Below are 25,439 nucleotides of genomic sequence, written 5' to 3'. Positions count from 1 at the left end.
ACCCCATATAAGTCCATGGAGACCCAAACATTGTGCTGTAAAACGGTGGTAGAAAGGGCTAGGGAGATTAGAGCAGGACAGTTATACTTAGAGAGTACCAAGCCAAGATAAAGTCGACAGCTGGGGGCTGGAATTCTCAGGCTGGGGAGGCCCATGGATATTGGGCATCCCTCCCAGCCTCAAAATAGCAGCATAGATTTGGTGCTGAAATTTATACACCAAATCTGCATCTTCTAGCAAAAAAAAAAACACATAAAAACCGCATTGCTTTTTTTTTTTTTTTTACAGAAGATGCAGATTTGGTGCAGGAATTTGGTGTATAAATTTCATTATCATATCTGCATCTCTTGGCAAAGTTCAATGAGGTCACATAAGGTCAGTTTACTTGCTGTCACAGGTGGGGTACCATGGGAACCTCTGTGTCTGTAACTAAACTCAGTGACGTCACTGTTCAGAGCTGTGGCTCAGTCAATTTCTGCCTGAAACCGCAGCGTGAGGTCATGTTCCGTAATGTACCCGTGCGCTGAGACTGAAGTACGTAGCACAATTATCGATGGACCTCGTGTAAATTAAGTTGGAAGTGGGCGTTTAGGGTTAAAAAATTGGAAAAGAGGGTGTTTTTTTGTATCATATTTCAAATAGAGGATTTTTTCGGTGTTTGGGTTTATTTGTTTTCACTTACAGTATTGGTAATGGGTGGGGGGGGGGGGGGGGAGGGGGGAATCTCATAAATGCCTTCCAATACTAATCTAGGGCTTTGGGCAGCTGTGAGCTGTCATTAATCTCTTAAATTACCCCAACTGCCACCACAACAGGGCAATCGGGATGTCACACAGGCTAAGGTCGAGGTCTGACTGCAACCAATCACAGATGCCAGGACTGACGGTGGGCAGGGGAAGCAGGGAATATGTATGAGAGTTCATGAGCGGACCCAGAAGTAGTGTTCGAGCCGCGCAGGAGACCCGGTAAGTATAACTATCCCTGCTTTATTCCCTTTTTTCCTTTCTTTTTCCTTCTTTTGTGTTAAAATTATCTGCGTGGCCGAACCCGAACAGTAACATATAGTTCCCTGAGAACTCTGTGTTAGGGATCCATGCACGGACACTAGGTATCCGGTAAAGACCCTAAACTTTACCGTTCGGGTTCACCCATCACTAGTTGCTTTGTTTTTAATACTTCTTTTCATTTGTCTTTGCCAAAATTTTATTGATATAGTGTGGATATGATACGGGTTTTTTTTACCTGCAGATTTTCCGCATCAAATACAATTCCATGGGGAAAATCCAGACATAAAACTCAGCGTATTTTAAAGAGAAATTGACATGTGGATTTCAAACCGTCACTGCAGGTCAGTTTATGCATCATAAAAAAAGCACAATGGGCATGGGATTTTTATAAATCCCATACATTTTGCTGGAACTGTAAGATGGTGCATTTTTTGTTAGCAGAGAAAATACTCAGCGTCAAAATCTCATCTTGAGAACTTAACCTACAGCTGTGAAAAATGCTCCTAAACTTCCTAAACTCAAGTCCACCATAGGATGGATGACTGCTTGGTGTACATATGTGTCGCCCCAGCAGCGGATCGAACCGCTCGGATCCGGGATAGTGTCCGTTTGTGGCTCAAGGGTCTCCGGACTCGGGGGCTTAGGGGCCACACTCTAAAGTAAAAGGGGGATATTTACAGGGGAGTTATAGTTTGTGACGCCACCCGTGGTGTGCGGTAACTGGGAGTACTGCCGCTGCCGTTGGGAGTTCCCGGGGTGATGGAGTGGGGCAGCAAGGTGTCGTTACCCTCCTCGGGTAGGGGTAGGCCCCGGGACTCTGGATGGTGCTACTGGGTGCCATGACGGGGAGATCACTCGTACTCACTCAGCCAGTAAGCAGATTCTGACAACCATGTAAAAAAGTCTCTGGGTGCCGCTGCCGCTCAAGGGGAGCTCGTCCGGGTCCCGTCCACTGCAGTGCTGCCTGATGGTCCGTGACCTGCCTCCTGGCACAAAGTTTAAATTCACCTAGTGGCCCGGTAGTCTGGAACTTGCTGGGCCCCGCTACCCACTATGGTTAAGTGTAGGAGCCTGCTCTCAGGGCTCATGCTTGGGATTTTAGTGGGCTGCTTATATAGAAGGCCCTATCCTCCTTGTTGCACTAGTGCCCCGATTCTGGAGCTAATGGGAACAGTCCATGAAGGCTCCATTCTCTGCAGGTTAATTGCCGGGTTGCCTGAACCTTCTCCCCGACCTAGGGTCCGTGTACCCCGCCGTGCCTTCGGTCCCGGACCAGTGATAGGACCAGGCTGCTGACCGTTCTCTTTAACAGGTCCAGGCACCTTGCCTCAATCCCCTGCGACTGAGGGTTAGACTCCAATAGGTCCAGACCACTGTCTGGAACCTAGACAGCTACTCTTGGGAGCCACCGCTCCCTGCCTCCTTCGCTTCACTACTCCTCTCTTTTACTCTCTGACCTAACACTCCTCAAATCCCCTTTCCTGACCTCTAGGTGGGAACCCTATTCCGCTTAAGGCGCCCACTGGTGTGTCTGGTGGGTGTGGTGCAGGGTGTATCTAGGATTTGATTTGCTGTTGGAGGCAGCACTGTAAGATGGGGACCCAGAATTGTGACGGATTTCAATACTGCACTGAAGAGAAAGAGCGTGCAGTACCCTGTGACGACCTGAATAGTCCAGGGGCGTCACACATAGTCATTAGCTCATGACAAAAATTTTCAACAGTTTAATAATATTTTACTGTGACGTGATAAATCCATATCTTACCGCAGATGCTGGCATGGATTTCCACCTGTCATTAAGTCCATAGAACACTAAGTATGATGTCAATCAATTGGAAGAATGGCACCAAAAGGGATCAAGATCCAAATTTTCAGCCCATGTAACGTAGCAGGCGTTAAAATTCACAAGTTATAGTGAAACAAATGTCATTAATAAGTGTTGCACCTCCATCAGTAACCATCCTTAAAGGGGTTATATTGGACTTTTTTTTATACTATACGCCTAAGAACTAACAGTCAGGTAGTTGCTAACTACCTGCCTGTTGTTCCAGACGCCAATCTTTGCTGACACAGAGCAGTCACAGAGCATCCCTGTTGACAATTCAGCAGGTTCCGCATGATGTCACACTAACAGAGCAGACGCTTCTCTTCCACTCACCTCTCTTGATGAGGCGTAACTGCCGACATCATGCTGATTGAAGAGCTGGCTCCCAATTGCCTGATTATAGTGAGCTGTCAAGTAGCATGACATCGGTAGTCACATCCCATGAAGAGAGCAGCCCAGATGAGCTGTTCTGTCGATATGGAGCAGTTGAATTGCCGGCAGCAGCGATCTGTGACCGCTCTATGCTGGAGTTAGTAGAACAGGCAGTTAGTTAGCACCTACCTGCCTGTTAGTTTTTAAGCCCATAGTAAAAAAAATAAAAAAAAAGGTTGTGAATTACCCCTTAAGGCTCTGAGCCCAAGTGTGCGTATTGCACTGCAGCGTAACTGCATGAGTCCTGCGTCCCCAGCACAATCTATGAAGATTGTGCATAATCCATGCGCACGTTGCGTTTTAGAACGCAGCGATTTGCATGCTGCCAAATCGCTGTGTTCTAAAAAGCAACATGTCACTTATTCCGTGCGCTTTGGATGCAGGTCCCGCTCTGTCTATGGTGGGGGCTGCATCCAGAGCGTATGAAATCGGCTTTTCACTGCATTCATTACGCAGTGTTTCTGCAGCGATTTGAAGCGCATGTGTGCTGTTCAAATCGCTGCAGAACTTTCTGCAGGGTCACAACGCTACGTGGGCACATAGCCTTAAATGGGTATTCTTATTACTAGGATATGCCAGGACTATTATCAGAGTAATAAATAACAGAGAATCCCTTATATTCTTTATTGCTACGGGTTTGGATATTACGAGAGCACCCCACAAAGGGCTAGAGATGCAGTGCTATTGTGACGCCCTTGGACTAGTCAGGTTGTCACAGGGTACTGCATGCTCTTTATTTCTTAGTGCATGGCTCAAACCCACATGGTTCTGGGTTACCAACCTATAGTACTGCCTCCATCAGCATCCAAAAATCTAAATCACACTTCACACCACACCCTGCCAGACACACCAGTGGGCTGCTAAGCTGGAATAGGGCCGCCCACCTAGGGGTCAGGCAGACTGGTGGGAGGTGACAGAGTAGACGGCTCCAGGGGGAGCAAAGTGAGAGGAAGAGAAGAGTAGTAGCTCCCAAAGGGTGAGGAGCTAGGAGTTGGAGCTCCCAGGGAGTTACAGGTTGGGTCGCAGACAGTAGTCTAGGCCGGAGGAGTCGGAGACCCGGTCACAGGGTATTGTAGCTGAGTGCCTGGACACGGTCTTGGAGGACGGGAGGCATCGGAGTCTAATAACCAGTCTGGGACCAAAAGCACTGCGGGGTACTGGACCCTAAGTCGGGGAGTAGCTTTAGGCAACCCGGCAATTAACCTGCGGAGGATAGTGACTTTATGGACTGTCCCCATGAAGCTCAGAGATCAGGGGCACTAGCACAACAAGGGGATAGGGCTTTCCAAGCCGAGCAGCCCACTGAAATCCCAAGCGTGAGCCCTTGAGAGCAAAGCTCCTCTACCAATAGTAGGGAGCGGGGCCCGGACAGCTTTATGCCTACGGGCCAACTGAACACTTCTAAATTTGTGCACAGAGGCAGGCTTCGGACCATCAGGCAGTACTGTAGGGGATGGATACCCACACGGGCTCCCCTCCAGAGGGCAGCGGCACCCAGAGACTTGGTTTACCTTGTTGTCAGAGTCTGCTTTTTATCACCAACGCTGTCTGAGTGAGCACATGGTCATCCCCTGCTACCACCTAGCCCTGCGCTCCCCTGCACCCCTCCATCCAGAGTCCCGGGGCCTCCCCTACCCATGGAGGGAAACTATCTGGCTGCCCCACTTCATCTCCACCCGCTACTTCCATCGGCAGCAACAGTACTCCCCTTACCACACACCGCAGGTGGAGTCACGAACTATCACTCCCCTGTAAATAGCCCCTTTATTATTTTTGGAAGTGGCCACAAGCCCCCGGGTCCGGAGACCCTCGAGCCACAGCAGACCCCCCAGATCTGAGCAGTTCGACCGCTGCATGGGCGGCACACTGTTATTCATTTCTCAGATCAGAGAGGGTCTGACAAAACATATTTTCTTGGCACAATGACGCTCATGGCCACCAACTTTACAGAAAATTGCAACAAAAGACTATTTGAGTGATTGAGGTGGTATTCTAGTCCCCAGTGGCCCAGAGCACTTGTGTGCAGCCTAAATCTACAGAATATCTACCAGACCCACACCAAGTAAAGTGGTGGTATATCCCAGCAATATGTGGTTACTTATCAGAAAAATGCTGTGTTGAACAACATGGATACATTGACCATAAAGAAAAATGCTGAAGTCTCCAAAGCTTTCATTGCCCTGAGATGATTTATGCCTTTGGAGCCCATAATCAATCAGGTTACAGTCCTATAAAAATACATTTTATTTTATACGGCCTTCCAACTCTTCCCTGGGGAAGGCTATACAATGCAAGACAATAAAATTATATATCAACGTGTATCCTGGTTATGCTTTTCGCAGGGTTTTCATGATTTAGGTGAGTATTTACCCATAAAACAGTGTTGATCAAATTTTATTATGTGTTGAAATAACAGCTTTTTCCCATAGGCTTAAAACCATTTTTTCACTAGTATGACATACAGGCAAGTCTGTCAGTATATGGATGAGAACAAACCAAACGTTCGCTTAGAGCATAAATAGATAGTGCCATTGGCTGACAAACACCCAGATCACTCCCAAATTTCTTGTGCTCTCAGTGCCACTGATGAGCCACTCTGGAACCTCTGCCATGATTCAATCACAAAAAGCGTTGATGATTTCACAATAGTGCTTTCATCCACTATTATCCCATGCGGACCATCAGCCTGCACAGATGTGTGAATTAAGACTAATCTAGGGATTTTTTTTTTTAGTTATTTTAAAGAAAAGTGCTAATTAATTACTACATAGGCCAATATTAAAGACCATGTAATAAGGTTTGCCCCATATTAAGGCCCCTTTACATGGGCCAATGGTCAGCCTGATGAATAATTAATTAGTCATTGCTTATCATGATACACACGTAAACATGCAAGTGATCAGCTGATCACATCTTTAAATGTGCATTTCTCCTGTTTGATCACTGTCGGCCTCACAGGTGTAATGTTATATTGCTCCCTGTCGGCCTTCCATGTGTAAACAGGAAATGCCCCGACTGAAAATATGTAAACTGTATGGGGGAAAATATTACCATATTTGCATATTGCAATAATTGCCACATATACGTGCAAGTAGACTTTAAATAATTACTTATGTACCTGAAACAGACTAAAGCTGGTGTCACACACAGCGACAACGACGTCGCTGCTACGTCACCATTTTCTGTGACGTTGCAGCGACGTCCCGTCGCTGTCGCTGTGTGTGACATCCAGCAACGACCTGGCCCCTGCTGTGAGGTCGCCGGTCGTTGCTGAATGTCCAGCTTCATTTTTTGGTCGTCACTCTCCCGCTGTGACACACACATCGCTGTGTGTGACAGCGAGAGAGCGACGAAATGAAGCGAGCAGGAGCCGGCACTGGCAGCTGCGGTAAGCTGTAACCAGCGTAAACATCGGGTAACCAAGGGAAGACCTTTCCCTGGGTACCCGATGTTTACGCTGGTTACCAGCCTCCGCTCTTGCTGCCAGTGCCGGCTCCTGCTCTGCGCACATGTGGCTGCAGTATGCATCGGGTAATTAACCCGATGTATACTGTAGCAAGGAGAGCAAGGAGCCAGCGCTAAGCAGTGCGCGCGGCTCCCTGCTCTCTGAACTGTGACATGTAGCTGCAGCACACATCGGGTTAATTAACCCGATGTGTGCTGCAGGAGAGCAAGGAGCCAGCGCTAAGCGCGGCTCCCTGCTCTCTGAACTGTGACATGTAGCTGCAGCACACATCGGGTTAATTAACCCGATGTGTGCTGCAGGAGAGCAAGGAGCCAGCGCTAAGCGCGGCTCCCTGCTCTCTGAACTGTGACATGTAGCTGCAGCACACATCGGGTTAATTAACCCGATGTGTGCTGCAGGAGAGCAAGGAGCCAGCGCTAAGCGCGGCTCCCTGCTCTCTGAACATGTAGCACAGCGACCTTATGATCGCTGCTTCTGCTGTGTTTGACAGCTAAGCAGCGATCATAACAGCGACTTACGAGGTCGCTGTTACGTCACCGAAAATGGTGACGTAACAGCGACGTCGTTGTCGCTGTCGTTTAGTGTGAACCCAGCTTAAGGCCTCGTTCACATGAGCATATATAAATCGGAGGAGTGCAATGAGTCAATGAGCAGTGCAGATCTGCGATTTTTTTTCTCATCAAATTCAGTATGAGAAAACAACAGCAACATGCTGCGAGTGCTAATGTAAATCGGATCACGCGCACCCATACAAGTCAATGGATGCGTATGAAACATCACACTGCACTCTGATGACAAACCAATCTATGCCAAGTCAGGCAATAGAGAAGATGGAAATATTAAAGGGGTTGTCCACTACTAGGACAACCCCTTCAGATTCCACATTTCCCCCAGGTAAAATAAAAAATGCTTCCCGTACCTGCGCTGTTCCAGCGGTGCCACAGCTCTCATTCACAGGGCTCATGTGACGTTACGCTTGCCCAAGTTCAATCAGTGCCAGCTTCTCTTTCCCCACTTTTAGACATTGGAGCTATGAACAGGAAGTGAGTGATAGCCACAGCGCTCATTTCCTGTTGATTAACTCATTTGGTCTTAAGGCAGGGAGACTAAAGACAACACTGATCGTGATGTCACACGAGCCCCACATGCAGTCTCCCTTTCTTCGGGCCAAACGAGTTGTTCAATAGGTTGTGAGCGCTGAGGCTGCCGCTCACTTCCTGTTCATAGCTCTAATGTCCGAAGGGGGATACAGAAGCTGGCGCTGATTGAACTCGGGTTCTAACATGACATAACATCACGTGAGCCCCTGTGAACGCAAGTCGATACAGGAGGTGAGTATAGGCTTTTTTATTTTACCTGGGATCAGAAGAGGTTGTCCTAGTAGTGGAAAACCCTTTTATTCTATTCATCTTCTCCTCACCTGTGCTCGGATTCTAGCATTAGATAGAATCGGAGCACAGTAGAATGACACTGTTCACGCTTGCAGCAGAGTTTGAGCAGAGTAGGATTAAAATATAGCATCCATCGCAGCAGATGCTATACACTAGCATGACCCCAGCCTAAGGCACATTTCACGTGTCTAAGTTTCAAAGTCTGTATACAGAATGCCATTTCCAGATCAGCAGCATGACTAACTCAACAGCAACATAGATGCAGCTGACCTAAGGGTGTGTTTACACTGCTCATCCTCTTTCCAATTCCTGACCAATTTCTAGAGTAAGGTACCGTAGTTTTCGCTGACTAGTCTAATTTTCAGCTTTGCCCAACACCTAGTCACCTAATGGTTAGACAGAGACCCGAGAGGTGCATAAGCCACAGTATCTTGCACCCACTGTGAAATTTGGTGGAGGATCGGTGATTATCTGGGGACACTTCAGCAAGGCTGCAATTGGGCAGATTAAACTTTGCGAAGGACATATGAATCAAGCCACATACAAGGTTATCCTGGAAACACAGTTGCTTCCTTCTGCTCAGGCAATGTTCCCCAACTCTGAAGGTTTTTTCCAGTAGGAAAATGCGCCATGCCACACAGCTAGGTCAATCAGTATGTGGATGAAGGACCACCACATCAAAACCCTGTCATGGCCAGCCCAATCTCCAGACCTCATCCCCATTGAAAACCTCTGGAATGTAATAAAAGAGGAAGATGGATAGTCACAAGCCATCGAACAAAGAAGAACTGCTTAAATTTTTGCACCAGCAGTGGCATAAGGTCACCCAAAAGCAGTGTGAAAGACAAAGTGGAAAGCATGCCAAGACGCATGAAAGCCGTGATTAAAAATCATGTTTATTCCACAAAATATTGGATTACCGAACTCTTCCTGAGTTAAAACATTATTAGTATTGTTGTTCCGAATTGATTATAAACTTCTTTTCTTTGCATTATTTGAGGTCTGAAAGCAATGCATTTTTTGACCATTTCTCATTTTCAGAAAAATACAAAATTTATTGCTTTGAAATTCAGAGACATGTCAGTAGTTTATAGGTATATTTTCGAGTGAAATGTAAATTGTTGCTATTCAATAGAAAAAAAAAAATTCAGAAAAACTGAAAATTTTGCAATGGTTTTTTTTATATATTTTACAGCTCAGGCAAAAATTATATATTATATAAATAAAGCCACACCGCATAAATGTTTTGGCCATGTTCTGACGTGCAAGAATGACGCTTCACCTTTCCTGCATCTGCTTGCACCAAAATACACAGTAGCAATTTGCTTTGCATTTTGCTGATTATTCTAATTTTAAATGGGGTTTTTTTTGTGTAGATTTGAAGCAGTTTTTCTTCATCTTGACCCTTTGCAATCTGGTTTCCGCTCCTTAGGGCTCAGACATCCGTGCACTTCATATGCCTGGGAGGCTGCGGAGTTCAGGTCAGGAGAACCACAAGACTTCTTAGGCCTCTTTCTCATCACTTTTTTGCCATCAGTTGCGATCTGTCGTTTTGTGAAAAAAAACGGATCCAGCGCTAGATCAGTTTTTCTCATTGACTTGTATTAGCGACGGATTGTGACGGATGGCCTCACGTTTTATCAGTCATGCGACAGATCCGTCGAAAAATGTTTATCCGGCTGACAGAGCAGACGTCCACAAGAACGTTTTTTGTGTGCGGCGAATAAAACGGACAGCGATTGATCAGTCGGCGTCCGTCGTTTGTAATAATGGTAGTACATAGGTGCAGGATCCGTCGCAATCCGTCAAATGACGGATTCCAGCGACGTACCTGTCTGTTTAACAGAGCATGCTCAAATGTTTAAACTCCATTTTCTGGTCAGAAAAAGTCTTTATCACAATCTGCGACGGAAAACTGATGTGTGAAAAAGGAGTAAATTAGCCCTTACATTCTACAAAAACTGACCTTCTAAAGTCTCTAATGATCTACAAACAGCTAAAATCTAATGATCACTACTCCCTGCTGATTCTCTTGGATCTCACTGCAGCATTAGACACGGGATCACTCTACTCCTCACTATGCTCCACTCAATCGGGATCAAGGATATTTTGAATCTTTATTTCTATAGCGCCAACATATTCCGCAGCGCTTTACAATTCAGGAGGATCATATACAAACAAGTAACACTTCTCCTTTCTGTTGGGGTTCCTCAGGGCTCAATCACAGGCCCCCTCTTCTCTTTGTTCACCGCTCTTATTGGACAAACCATTAGAAGATTTGGTTTCCAGCACCATCTCTATGATGAGGACTTCTCCTTTCTGTTGGGGTTCCTCAGGGCTCAATCACAGGCCCCCTCTTTTTGTTCACCGCTCTTATTGGACAAGCCATTAGAAGATTTGGTTTCCAGTACCATCTCTATGATGAGGACACCCAATTAGTCACATCTTGTTTTACCAGTAGCTCTCCATTACTACAAAGAAGGGAATTTTGTTACTTACCGTAAATTCCTTTTCTTCTAGCTCCAATTGGGAGACCCAGACGATTGGGTGTATAGCTACTGCCTCCGGAGGCCACACAAAGTATTACACTAAAAAGTGTAAGGCCCCTCCCCTTCTGCGTATACACCCCCCGTGGGATCACGGGCTGCTTCAGTTTTAGTGCAAAAGCAAGAAGGAGGAAAGCCAATAACTGGTTAAACAAATTCAATCCGAAGGAACATCGGAGAACTGAAACCAGTCAACATGAACAACATGTGTACCCGAACAACCAAAAATCCCGAAGGAACAGGGGCGGGTGCTGGGTCTCCCAATTGGAGCTAGAAGAAAAGGAATTTACGGTAAGTAACAAAATTCCCTTCTTCTTCGGCGCTCCATTGGGAGACCCAGACGATTGGGACGTCCAAAAGCAGTCCCTGGGTGGGTAAATTAATACCTCAAGTTTGGACTGTAAAAAACAGCCCTTCCCTACATGGAGGCAACCGCCGCCTGCAGGACACTTCTACTTAGGCTGGCATCCGCCTAAGCGTAGGCATGCACCTGATAACGCTTGGTGAAGGCGTGCAGACTCGCCCAGGTAGCCGCCTGGCACACCTGCTGAGCCGTAGCCTAGTGCCGTAATGCCCAGGACGCACCCACGGCTCTGGTAGAATGGCCCTTCAGCCGTGATGGAACCGGAAGCCCAGCAGAGCGGAAGGCTTCAAGAATTGGTTCCTTGATCCATCGAGCCAGGGTGGATTTGGAAGCCTGCGATCCTTTGCGCTTACCAGCGACATGGACAAAGAGCGCATCCGAGCGGTGCAGGGGCGCCGTGCGGGAAATGTAGATTCTGAGTGCTCTTCACCAGATCCAACAATGCAAATCCATTTCATATCGATGAAATGGATAAGAACAAAAGGAAGGTAAGGAGATATCCTGATTGTGATGAAAAGGGGATACCACCTTAGGGAGAAACTCCGGAATCGGGCGCAGCACTACCTTGTCTTGGTGAAACACCAGGAAGGGAGCTTTGGATGACCGCGCTGCTAGCTCGGACACTCTCCGAAGAGACGTGACCGCTACCAGAAAGGCCACTTTCTGTGAAAGTGGAGAAAGAGAAACATCCCTCAGAGGCCCGCAGGGCGGCTTCTGGAGAGCAATTAGTACCCCGTTCAGATCCCATGGGTCTAACGGCCTCAGTACGGAGGGACAATGTGACAAACCCCCTGCAGGGACGTGCGTACCTGAGGAAGTCGTGCTAGGCGCTTCTGAAAGAATACAGACAGCGCTGGAACTTGTCCTTTAAGGGAGCCGAGCAACAAACCTGTTTCCCAACCCGATTGCAGGAAGGAAAGAAAAGTAGGCAATGCAAATGGCCAGGGAGACACTCCCTGAGCAGAGCCCTAAGGTAAGAATATCTTCCACGTACAGTGGTAGATCTTGGCAGACGTCGGCTTCCCAGCCCGTCACATGGTGGCAATGACGTCATGAGATAATCCTGAAGACGCTAGGATCCAGGACTCAATGGCCACCCAGTCAGGTTCAGGGCCGTAGGATTCAGATAGAAAACGGCCCTTGGGACAGTAAGTTTGGCCGGTCTGGTAGTGCCCACGGCTGGCCGACTGTGAGATGCCACAGATCCGGGTACCACGACCTCCTCTGCCAGTCTGGGGCAACGAGGATGGCGCGGCGGCAATCGGAGCTGATCTTGCGTAGCACTCTGGGCAACAGTGCCAGAGGGGGAACACATAGGGTCGCTGGAACTGCGACCCATCCTGAACTAAGGCGCCTGCCGCCAGAGCTCGTTGATCGTAAGACCACACCATGAAACTCGTGACCTTGGTGTTGTGTCTAGACGCCAATAGGTCGACGTCCGGCCTCTCCCGAAGGCCCCAGATTTCCTGAAACCCGTCCGGGTGCAGAGACCATTCCCCTGCGTCCATACCCTGGCGACTGAGGAAGTCTGCTTCCCAGTTTACTACGCCCGGGATGTGAACTGCGGATATGGTGGATGCTCTGTCTTCCACCCACATCAGAGTCCGCCGGACTTCTTGGGAGGCTTGCCAACTGCGTATTCTACCGCTGTGGAGTTGTCCGACTGAACTCGGATTTGTTTGCATTGCAGCCGCTGCTGGAAGGCTTGCAGGGCAAGAGAACGTTGATCTGAAGGGTGGACTCCTGCTGAGTCCACGTACCCTGAGCCCTGTGGTGGAGAAAGACTATTCTCCACCCTGACAGACTCACGTCTGTCGTGACCACCGTCCAGGATGGGGGTAGGAAGGACCTTCCTTTTGACAATGGGAAGAAGTCACCACTGAAGAGAGCCCTTGACCGTCTGAAAAAGGGAGACGTTACTGTCTAGGGACGTCGACTTCCCATCGCATTGGCGGAGAATGTCCCATTGAAGTGGACGCAGATGAAACTGCGCGAAGGGACTGCCTCCATTGCTGCTACCATCTTCGCTAGGAAGTGCATGAGGCGTCTTAAGGGGTGTGAGTGGCCTTGAAGGAGAGACTGCACCCCCGTCTGTAGTGAACGCTGTTTGTCCAGCGGAAGCTTCACTATCGCTGAGAGAGTATAGAACTCTATGCCAAGATATGTCAGTGATTGGGTCGGTGTCAGATTTAACTTTGAAAAGTTGATGATCCACCCGAAACTCTGGAGAGTCTCCAGCGCAACGTTCAGGCTGCGTTGGCATGCCTCTGAGAGGGTGCGTTGACAAGTAGATCGTCCAAGTAAGGGATCACAGAGTGACCCTGAGAGTGCAGGACTGCTACCACTGCAGCCATGACCTTGGTGAAAACCCGTGGGGGTGTCGCCAGACCTAAGGGCAGGTCTACGAACTGAAGATGCTCGTTTTCTATAACGAATCGCAGCAAACGCTGGTGCTCTGGAGCAATCGGCACGTGGAGATAAGCATTCTGATGTCTCTTGATGCTAGGAAATCTCCTTGAGACCTTGAGGCAATGACGGAGCGGAGGGATTCCATCCGGAACCGCCTGGTTTACACTGCTTTTTTAGCAGTTTTAGGTCTAGAACGGAACGGAAGAGCCGGCCTTTTTTGGCACCACAACCAGATTGGAGTAAAAACCGTGATCTTGTTCCTGAATAGGAACAGGGATTAACACTACTTCTGCCTGCAGAAGAGCATCGGCTCGGTCGAGAGGTGGGGAAGTTCTGAAGAATCGAGCTGGAGGACGAGAACAAAACTCCATCCTGTACACGTGAGACAAAATGTGTCTCACCCACCGTTCTTTGACCTGTGGCAGCTAAATGCCGCCAAGCGGGAGAGTCTGCCACCGACCGCGGATGCGGAGAGAGAGGGCTGAAAGTCATGAGGAAACCGCCTTGGTAGCGGTTCCTCCGGCTGCCTTCTTTGGGCGTGATTGAGCCCGCCAGGAATCTGAGCCCCTCTGAGCCTTTTGAGTCCTTATGGACGAGGAAAACTGGGACCTGCCCGAGCCTGGAAAGGACCGAAACCTCGACTGTCCTTTCCTCTGTTGGGTTTTGTTTGATCTGGGCTGGTGTAAGGAAGAATCCTTACCCTTGGACTGTTTAATGATTTCATCCAATCGCTCACCAAACGGTCTGACACCAGATAATGGCAAACTGGTTAAACACTTTTTGGAAGCAGAATCTGCCTTCCATTCCCTTAACCACAAGGCTCTGCGTAAAAACCACGGAGTTGGCGGACGCCACTGACGTACGGCTCGTAGAGTCCAGGACAGCATTAATAGCGTAAGTCGCAATGTAAACATATGCGAGGTTAAGGACGCCATCTGCGGCACAGATGTACGTGTGACGGTGTCCACCTGTGCAAGACCAGCTGAAATAGCTTGGAGCGCCCATACGGCTGCGAATGCCGGAGCAAACGACACGCCGATAGCTTCATAGACAGAATTCAACCAGAGGTCCATCTGTCTGACAATGGCATCTTTAAGTGAAGTCCCATCTTCCAATGCAACTATGGAGGATGGCGCGGCGGAGAAAAACTTGTCTGGATAAGCGTAGCGTTTCTGGACTGCTCCTCTGAGTCAGAGAGGCCCAAAGAGTACTGAATTTACGCTTGGGATACCTGAAATGGAATTTCTCCTGCTGAAGCTGCCTCCTCCACTGGAGGGGCTGAGGGAGAAATAGCCACCAGTGTATTAATGGGTGCTATGAGACCATTCACCATGGCGTCCCATTAGGAGCATCCAGAATGAAAGCGGTCTCAGGATCAGAAACCTGACCAGCTACCTCATCATACAGAGAACCACTCGCTGAGACCCTGACCAGTGTGTGAAGTCGAGGGTCTCTCCCAGCGAGCTCGCTTAGGCTGTCTGGGACTGTCGTCCGTGTCAGAGCCTTCAGTCTGGGATGTATGGGACCCCCTTGGAGCACGGATTAGTTCCAACTGAGGGAGACCTGGGAGCCTTGATTCAACAATGCCCTTGGTCTGAGTCACCGCCTTGGACTGCAAAGTTGCTAGCATTTTGTTCATAGTCCAAGACATTTTATCAGCAAAAAAACTGCAAACTCTGTCCTCTGGACAGTTTCACAGGTGGCCCTCTCTGGGCCACCACTAGCAGAGACTCTACCCATTAGGAGTTAGTGGAACCTGCCGATAAAACAGCCTCACGTGCGGTACATAGAAAGCCTGTGCCTTGGCCCCCTTGCTCTATGCTGACGACATGCTGTTGTCTCCTCAGAGCTATCTAGGGGTACATCGCCAAGAAGCGACCGTACAGCCACAAGTCTCAGTCGCGCCGCAGCCTCCAGCGCGGCAGTTTCCCACAGATAAACTCACTCAGCTAAGCTGCAGTGAGAATAGTCCAAGCGCGCAGCGCTGTTGTCCTCGGCGCACTAACACGCCCAGCAATGCTGGCGTGTGTCTGTGTATGGTCTTGCAAATATAAGCACAAGAATAAAGTACACAAAAAAAAACACTGTGGCAATAGTGGGGTCAGCACCAAGGTGCTGCTTACCGCCCGCATAAGCGGGTAAGTGGTCGCCAGAATCCCTTTGCTGGGTCTCCCAGAGCCTGTGTCCGTTCTCCAGCTTAGATTGCCTGCAGGAATGGCTGCCGGCGTCCTGTGAAGAGGGGCGGGCCGTGAGGCGTGCCCCAGACAAGAGCGGGAAACTGGCGTCCCCCTGTGCCCAGTGAGAGGGCTGGAGTATGTAAATAAGACTCCAGCCCTCGGCGCTGATCATTGTACAGCGTCTCGCCCCTTCCCTGACTGACAGGGCTGGGGGCGGGAACGAAACGTAACTAGGCCGCAGAAGCCGGGGACTAGATTTATAAGCGCTGCCGCCGTAAAAGCGCGGCAGCGCGAAAGTCCCCGGCGCACCACAAGTCTCAGCCGCGCCGCAGCTCCAGCAGCGGCTGGCGCGGTAGTCCCCGACACATAAACTCACTCAGCTAAGCTGCAGTGAGTAAAGCCCAAGCGCGCAGCGCTACTGTCCCCGGCGCACTAACACACCCAGCAACGCTGGAGTGTGTCTGTGCATAGACTGTACGGGGACACAGAGTACCTTAACGTTGCAGGGCCTGTCCCTGACGATACTCCGCTCCATTCCAGCAGGATCTCCGGGTCTGTGGATGGAGCCCGGCCTCAGAGCCTGGAGGCCGGTAAGATCCCACTTCACCAGAGCCCTTCAGGGGGATGGGGAAGGAAAGCAGCATGTGGGCTCCAGCCTCCGTACCCGCAATGGGTACCTCAACCTTAACAAACACCCGACAAAAGTGGGGTGAGAAGGGAGCATGCTGGGGACCCTAGTATGGGCCCTCTTTTCTTCCATCCGACATAGTCAGCAGCTGCTGCTGACTAAAACAGTGGAGCTATGCGTGGATGTCTGACCTCCTTCGCACAAAGCATAAAACTGAAGCAGCCCGTGATCCCACGGGGGGTGTATACGCAGAAGGGGAGGGGCCTTACACTTTTTAGTGTAATACTTTGTGTGGCCTCCGGAGGCAGTAGCTATACACCCAATCGTCTGGGTCTCCCAATGGAGCGCCGAAGAAATAGCAGTGACTGTCTACTGTCTCTAACATAATGTCCTCCCTCTAAAACTGAATCTGTGAAAACTGAACTCCTTGCATTCCCCCCTCTACTAACCTGCTTAAACCCAATATTACCATTTCAGTGTGTGAATTTACCAGAACTCCCAAGCAGACTGCCTACTACCTTGAGATATTTAACTTTGATCTCTCCTTCGTTCTACTGTATATCCGATCCCTCGCTCACTCATGTCACCTGTACCTCAAAAATATCTCTAGCATTCATTATTCTCTTACATTTGACTCTGCACAAGCTCTTACTGTATATCTCTTATTCCTTCTCGTCTGGACTATTGCAAGTCATAATTCATTACCAATAGGTCTCCCCCTCTAAACTCTCCTCTCCAATCCATCCCGAATGCAGCAGTCAGGGTCATATTTCTGTCCAGCCGCTTTATCCTGTGCCAGACATTGCACTGGCTGCCCATTCATTGCAGAGTACAACTTTGTTTTGTTTGTTTTTTACGCTCCTATGACCCCAGCCTAACACTTTAACCCCTTCACCCCTCAGCCTGGTTTTCCTGTTAGGATTCAGGGACCGAGGAGGATCAAATAATGCGGAATCCCAAAAAGGTAACAGAGTGGCTGGACAATTAACGGACTGCAGACCTAATCCTGACACACAACTAACAGTAGCCGTGGGGCGTGCCTACGATGACTTGGACGCCTCGACAAAGCCAGAGAACTAAATAATCCCACAGATAGAAATAAGAAAACTAATCTGCATCGGAGTAGTCCCAAAGATAGATAGCCCCCACATGTAAAGGCTACGGTGATATAGAAAAACACAATACAAAGCCAGAAAAGACAGATTCAGTAAAGGTGGGGCCCAAACTATCTTTATAGGAAAGGATAGAAAGGAGCACTGTCTGTAACCGTAAAAACACTAATATATACCAGCACTTCTGATATGGAAAAATCCTGGAGGTCACACAACCTCTCCCCCACTGTACCAGTACTCAGATGTTACTGGGATCCAAAAACACCAATACAGGAGGGACTGAATTAATACAAAGCATGACAAACACAAACCTTGCAGAATCATGGAGCTAAGTATACAGACACTCCCAGCAGGGAATGATCCCATTCCTATTTTGTCTGTGTGGAGTTCGTGGTGGAATCATGCATTAGTATCAAAGCAGAGAAAGCAACAAGAAAGGAGGAAAACAAAACAGCAGAGGTACAAAGACCACTTATCTGAGAAGAGTTCTGGAAGTGAGCAGAGCTGGTTACAGAATGTCCTTAACACACCGGAGCAATTGACCACCAGCAAGTAACCAGAGAAAACTACTCAGTTGACTAGCCCAATCTGACCCCGATTGTCATCCTCCAAAAGGTGTGTAGCTTTCGCTCCACACATCAACTGCATCGCCAGCACTGACCACAAGAGGGAGCCCCAAACTGGAAAACGTATTCACAACATTTTCCCCTTCCTGACCATGCCAAAATTTTACAATTCTGACCAGTCTCATTTTATAAAAAGCTCAACACTCTGGAACGCTTCTACGTTACGAGGGGGATTCTGAGATTGTATTTTTCATGACACATTGAACTTCATGTTAGTAGAAAATTTTGGTTGATGATTTGAGCTTGCAGAATATCCCACCTTTTTTTTTTTGCCACATTTGTCATATTTTCATAAGTTTTGAACTTTGGCTTTGTATGCCCTTAATCCAGGGAGTTCTCACCCAAAATCATTAATCAATAATATTTGCCACATCAGAAATATTTCTGAAACTTTTTGTTAAGACATTAAAAATTATCTGCAAATTCTCATTTTTCCCAAAGCATTTAAAAAAAAAATTTGTTTTTTATTTTAGGGATCACATCACATTTAAAAAAATGACAGAAAATACCCAAAAGTGACAATCTTCAGAACTGCACCCCTCACACTGCTCAAAACCACATCCAAGAAGTGTAACCATTTAGGTGCTTTACAGGAATTAAAAATAAAACTGAAGGGCGGGGGTGGGGAAACATTTTACCTTTTCCCACAAAAATATTGTTTAAGCTCCAATTTTTCACAAGTGTGACAGGAGAAAATAAAATATGCAATTTTGTTATGCAATTTCTCCTGAGTACGACGATACCCCACATTCATGTCATTCTTTGTGGGATGAGTGAATTTTTAGGCTATGTGCGCATGCTGCGTTTTTTTGGGTGCAATTTTGGTCTTAAAACTGCATGAAATATCATAGACTTTGCTGGGGAAGGAAATTCATTTTTGCTGTCCGCATATCGCAGGTTTTTTTGGCTGCGTCTTTGTGGTGACCACAAAGATGCAGCATGTCAATCCTTTTTGCGTTTTTCACCCATTGAATGCATAGAACAAAAATACAGCAAAAAACGCATTAAATAAAGCGCATAAACGCATGCTTTTTTATGCGTTTTTCCTGTGGGTGCGTTTTTTTTGGGGCCAAAACTGCTGCATCTTTGTGGTCAGAGAAAGATGCAGCGTGCACACAGCCTTATTGGCATCATAATGGGGTACATTTTTTTTTTTTTAATTTATTTCTATTGAGCTTAATGTGAGGCAAAAATCAATAAGAAACAGCAATTCAGTAATGTTTTTTGTTTGATTTTTTTACACCGTTCGCCATGTCATAAAAGTGTTAAGACTGCTTTATTGTCCCAGTCCGTACAATTAGGATTCCATAATTTACTTTTTTTTTTCAACGTTTTGCCACTTTTACAAAAAAACAAAAAAATAAAACACCAACTACAACTGCATTTTTCCCCACTTTGCATCAATGGTTGATAGCACTACGCTACAATTACGTATTGTGGCCACGAAATATTAATTTTCTGCAATTGACAAAGAAAACAAAAACTAAAACAAAACATTTTTGAAAACCATGGTAAAACAATACAGCAGTGCCGCAGTTGCAGGAAGAAAAAAAAAATGCACTGCGGCCGCAATATGTGTATGCACCCTTACAATGCTGTAGTTGGCCATTCTTAAATCTCTGATTTGTGTGAAGTCGGCACGGTTACGGTTATATTCATTGCTTGTTTTAAGATTACAATACACAACTGCCCCCTGCTGGTCTGCAGATTACTTACAAGTCTAATAATACAGTTCAAGATGTTCTCACACATTGCCTTTGGGGGGAGACACACACACACACACACACACACACACACACACACACACACACACACACACACACACACACACACACACACACACACACACACACACACACACACACACACACAGAGAAATTAGAAAAACAAAGAAAGTGAAATGAGCCACAAATTAATTCATGGGTTTTTCCCCTCCAAATGCAGCATGTTTTAAGTGTGGCATCTACAGGAGATTCCTTTGATGCCGATAGAATCTTTGGTAAATATCCAGGCGAAGCCTTTTCCACCCCCCATTAATACCCCAGATGACACTACAGAGGTTCAGAAAATGGATGCCAATGTGAACTGAACCTTAAACAGGCGTGTTGGAATGAAAAACATCACAATAACAATAAATAGTGTTTTATTTAGATTTACATCATACAAAATGAACAAAACAATTAATAAAAAAAAACAAAAAACAAAAAAAAACCAACAAACTTTAGAGATCCTAGAAAAGTCCATCTTGTGGTAAAAACAGATAACATTAGTAGGGAAAAGCATCCTGGCCAGTTTTTATCTCAGAGCAATGTGATAGGAGTTCCATTACATGGAAAGGGCAGGGGCACGATTCATGGACTAAAACCAGCAGTACAAGTGGGAGGTGGTGACGGGTAGTGCCTCCACTCCATGACGGATGGGAAGGTGGAGGGAACAATCCACAAGTACTAGATCTGATGTAACCGTCTAAACCATGTATTGAACTGGCAGATTCATGTATAGCCATACGGCACATGACAAACCGCTGATAAGACATAGGAAGCCGCTTCTTGCTCAGAAGTGAGTGTGCAGGCAGTAGGATGAAAATACAAAAACCTCCTTTGAAGGGCCTCTTCAAGCAATCACAGTTCTCCAGGAATAATCGGAGTAAAGTGCTAAAAGGGAAAAGAAACAGGATATCAAATAGGTTATAGGTGATCTAAGCTTTACCTAATAATATCAACAATGCTTTCTTACAGCGGATCAATCAGAGTTCACACAAAATGGACACATTATTAAATGGATCTTAAGAAAGTCTTGTCAGGTCTATGATAAATACATGTAAAGAAGGGAATTTTGTTTACTTACCGTAAATTCCTTTTCTTCTAGCTCCAATTGGGAGACCCAGACAATTGGGTGTATAGCTACTGCCTCCGGAGGCCGCACAAAGTACTACACTTAAAAGTGTAAGGCCCCTCCCCTTCTGGCTATACACCCCCCCGTGGGAGCACGGGTCCTTCAGTTTTAGTGCAAAAGCAAGAAGGAGGAAAGCCAATAACTGTTTCAAAACAAATTCAATCCGATAAACAATATCGGAGAACGTAAGTTATCAACATGAACAACATGTGCACCCGAAAAACAAATACCCTCAGAAAAAAACAGGGCGGGTGCTGGGTCTCCCAATTGGAGCTAGAAGAAAAAGGAATTTACGGTAAGTAAACAAAATTCCCTTCTTTTTCGCTCCTAATTGGGAGACCCAGACAATTGGGACGTCCAAAAGCAGTCCCTGGGTGGGTAAAATAATACCTCGCGATCGGGCTGTCAGGCAGCCCTTTCTTACAGGTGGGCCACCGCCGCCTGCAGGACTTGTCTACCTAGGCTGGCATCCGCCGAAGCGTAGGTATGCACCTGATAATGCTTGGTGAAAGTGTGCAGACTCGACCAGGTAGCTGCCTGGCACACCTGCTGAGCCGTAGCCTGATGCCGTAATGCCCAGGACGCACCCACGGCTCTGGTAGAATGGGCCTTCAGTCCAGAAGGAGTCGGAAGCCCAGCAGAACGGTAGGCGTGAAGAATTGGTTCCTTGATCCACCGCGCAAGGGTGGATTTTGAAGCTTGCGACCCTTTATGCTGACCAGCGACCAGGATAAAGAGTGCATCCGAACGGCGCAGAGGCGCCGTGCGGGAAATGTAGATCCTGAGTGCTCTCACCAGGTCCAACAGATGCAAACCCTTTTCAAATTGGTGAACTGGATGCGGACACAAAGATGGTAAAGTGATATCCTGATTGAGATGAAAGGAAGATACCACCTTGGGAAGAAACTCTGGAATTGGACGCAGTACTACCTTGTCTTGGTGAAACACCAGGAAGGGAGACTTGCAAGATAACGCCGCCAGCTCTGACACTCTCCGAAGAGACGTGACCGCCACCAGAAAAGCCACTTTCTGTGAAAGCCGAGAAAAGGAAATCTCCTTCATAGGCTCGAAAGGTGGCTTCTGGAGAGCAATCAGAACCTTGTTCAGATCCCAGGGTTCCAATGGTCGCTTGTAAGGGGGAATGATATGACAAACCCCTTGCAGGAACGTGCGTACCTTAGGAAGTCGCGCCAGGCGCTTCTGAAAGAATACGGATAGCGCAGAGACTTGTCCTTTAAGGGAGCTAAGCGACAAACCTTTTTCCAACCCAGACTGCAGGAAGGAAAGAAAAATAGGCAATGCAAATGGCCAGGGAGAAACTCCCTGAGCAGAGCACCAAGATAAGAATATCTTCCACGTTCTGTGGTAGATCTTGGCGGAGGATGGTTTCCTAGCCTGTCTCATGGTGGCAACAACATCATGAGATAAACCTGAGGTCCCTAGGATCCAGGACTCAATGGCCACACAGTCAGGTTCAGGGCCGCAGAATTCAGATGGAAAAACGGCCCTTGAGACAGCAAGTCTGGACGGCCTGGTAGCGCCCACGGTTGTCCTACCGTGAGATGCCACAGATCCGGGTACCACGACCTCCTTGGCCAGTCTGGAGCGACGAGAATGGCGCAACGGCAGTCGGACCTGATTTTGCGGAGCACTCTGGGCAACAATGCCAGAGGTGGGAACACATAAGGTAGTCGGAACTGCGACCAATCCTGAACTAAGGCGTCTGCCGCCAGAGCTCGGTGATCGTGAGACCGTGCCATGAAAACCGGGACCTTGTTGTTGTGCCGTGACGCCATCAGGTCGACGTCCGGCATCCCCCAGCGGCGACAGATCTCCTGAAACACGTCCGGGTGAAGGGACCATTCCCCTGCGTCCATGCCCTGGCGACTGAGAAAGTCTGCTTCCCAGTTTTCCACGCCTGGGATGTGAACTGCGGATATGGTGGATGCTGTGTTTTCCACCCATGTCAGAATCCGCCGGACTTCTTGAAAGGCTTGTCGACTGCGTGTTCCACCTTGGTGGTTGATGTACGCCACCGCCGTGGAATTGTCCGACTGAATCCGGATCTGCTTGCCCTCCAGCCACTGTTGGAAGGCTCGCAGAGCAAGATAGACTGCTCTGATTTCCAGAACATTGATCTGAAGGGTGGACTCTCTCTGAGTCCACGTACCCTGAGCCCTGTGGTGAAGAAACACTGCTCCCCACCCTGATAGGCTCGCATCTGTCGTGACCACCGCCCAGGATGGGGGTAGGAACGACTTTCCTTTTGACAATGAGGTGGGAAGAAGCCACCATCGGAGAGAGTCCTTGGTTGCCTGAGAGAGGGAGACATCCCTGTCGAGGGACGTCGACTTCCCGTCCCATTGGCGGAGAATGTCCCATTGTAGAGGGCGCAGATGAAACTGCGCGAAAGGGACTGCTTCCATTGCTGCCACCATCTTCCCTAGGAAATGCATGAGGCGCCTCAAGGAGTGGGACTGGTTCTGCAGGAGAGATTGCACCCCTGTCTGCAGAGAGCACTGCTTGTCCAGTGGAAGCTTCACTATCGCTGAGAGAGTATGAAATTCCATGCCAAGATATGTTAGTGATTGGGTCGGGGTTAGATTTGACTTTGAAAAGTTGATAATCCACCCGAAACTCTGGAGAGTCTTCAGTGCCACGTTCAGACTGTGTTGGCATGCCTCTTGAGAGGGTGCCTTTATAAGTAGATCGTCCAAATACGGGATCACGGAGTGACCCTGCGAGTGCACGACAGCTACTACTGCTGCCATGACCTTGGTGAAGACCCGAGGGGCTGTTGCCAGCCCGAAAGGTAACGCTACGAACTGCAGGTGTTCGCTTTCTATAACGAAGCGTAGAAAACGCTGATGCTCTGGCGCAATCGGCCCGTGAAGATAAGCATCTTTGATGTCTATTGATGCCAAGAAATCTCCTTGAGACATTGAGGCTATGACGGAGCGGAGAGATTCCATCCGGAACCTCCTGGTTTTTACGTGTTTGTTGAGCAACTTTAGATCCAGGACGGGCCGAAAGGACCCGTCCTTCTTTGGCACCACAAACAGATTGGAGTAAAAACCGTGACCTCGTTCCTGAAGAGGAACGGAAGTCACCACTCCTTCCGCCTTTAGAGCGGCCACCGCCTGCAGCAGAGCATCTGCTCGGTCGGGCGGTGGGGAAGTTCTGAAGAAACGAGTTGGAGGACGAGAGCTGAACTCTATCCTGTACCCGTGAGACAGAATGTCCCTCACCCAACGGTCCTTGACCTGTGACAGCCAAATGCCGCCAAAGCGGGAGAGCCTGCCACCGACCGAGGATGCGGAGAGAGGAGGCTGAAAGTCATGAGGAAGCCGTCTTGGTAACGGTTCTTCCTGCTGTCTTTTTTGGGCGTGACTGAGTCCGCCAAGAATCTGAGCCTCTCTGATCCTTTTGAGTCCTTTTGGACGAGGAGAATTGGGACCTGCCTGAGCCTCGAAAGGACCGAAAACCAGACTGACCCCTCCTTTGTTGGGGCTTGTTTTGTCTGTGTTGAGGTAAGGATGAGTCCTTACCCTTGGAGTGTTTAATGATTTCATCCAAACGCTCCCCAAACAATCGGTCACGAGAAAAGGGCAAACTGGTTAAGCACTTCTTGGAAGCAGAATCTGCTTTCCATTCTCTCAACCACAGGGCTCTGCGCAAAACCACGGAGTTGGCTGACGCCACCGCCGTACGGCTCGTAGAGTCCAGGACAGCATTAATCGCGTAAGACGCGAATGCAGACATTTGAGAGGTCAATGGTGCCACCTGCGGGGCAGATGTACGTGTGACCGAGTCGACTTGTATAAGCCCAGCTGAAATAGCTTGGAGTGCCCATACGGCTGCGAAAGCTGGCGCCAACGACGCTCCAATAGCGTCATAGATGGATTTCAGCCAGAGCTCCATCTGCCTGTCAGTGGCATCTTTAAGTGCCGCTCCATCTTCTACTGCAACTAAGGATCTAGCTGCAAGCCTGGAGATTGGAGGGTCCACCTTGGGACACTGGGTCCAACCCTTGACCACGTCAGGGGGAAAAGGATAGCGTGTATCTTTAAGCCGTTTAGAAAACCGCTTCTCAAGACAAGCGTGGTGTTTCTGGATTGCATCTCTAAAGTCAGAGTGGTCCAGAAAAGTGCTTAATTTACGCTTGGGATATCTGAAATGGAATTTCTCCTGCTGTGACGCTGCCTCCTCCTCAGTAGGAGCTGGCGGAGAAATATCTAACATCCTATTGATGGACGCTATAAGATCATTCACTATGGCGTCACCATCCGGTGTATCCAGATTGAGAGCGGACCCAGGATCAGAATCTTGATCAGTTACATCCGCCTCATCACCCATAGATTCGTCCCGCTGGGATCCTGACCAGTGAGACGAAGTTGAGGGCCCCTCATAACGAGCCCGCTTAGGTCGTCTGGGACTGTCGTCCGAGTCAGAATCGTCACCCTGGGGTGCATGTGACACCCCCGGAGCTTGGAAGTGTTCCAGCTGAGGGGGACCAGGGAGCAATGATGCCACAGTGTCCATGGTCTGAGTTACTGGTCTA

At 48.2% G+C, this 25,439-nt stretch overlaps 1 protein-coding gene across 2 annotated transcripts in view; it reads right to left on the bottom strand.

The window, feature by feature from the left end:
* Positions 1-20,129: 20,129 nt before the first annotated feature.
* The window catches only part of TROAP (trophinin associated protein), a 225,436-nt gene continuing 220,126 nt past the window's right edge, over positions 20,130-25,439 (bottom strand). For both annotated transcript variants that reach the window (XM_075334410.1, XM_075334411.1), the window contains exon 16: positions 20,130-20,637. In XM_075334410.1, the coding sequence (XP_075190525.1) occupies positions 20,605-20,637 (33 nt within the window). In that variant the 3' untranslated portion in view covers positions 20,130-20,604. The remainder of the gene's footprint in view (positions 20,638-25,439) is intronic.

The sequence above is a fragment of the Anomaloglossus baeobatrachus genome, chromosome 2 (assembly GCF_048569485.1).
Source record: "Anomaloglossus baeobatrachus isolate aAnoBae1 chromosome 2, aAnoBae1.hap1, whole genome shotgun sequence".
Classification (NCBI taxonomy): Eukaryota; Metazoa; Chordata; class Amphibia; order Anura; family Aromobatidae; genus Anomaloglossus; species Anomaloglossus baeobatrachus.
Note: the sequence above shows the minus strand (reverse complement) of the source record. Positions and strands in the feature narration are given on the sequence as shown.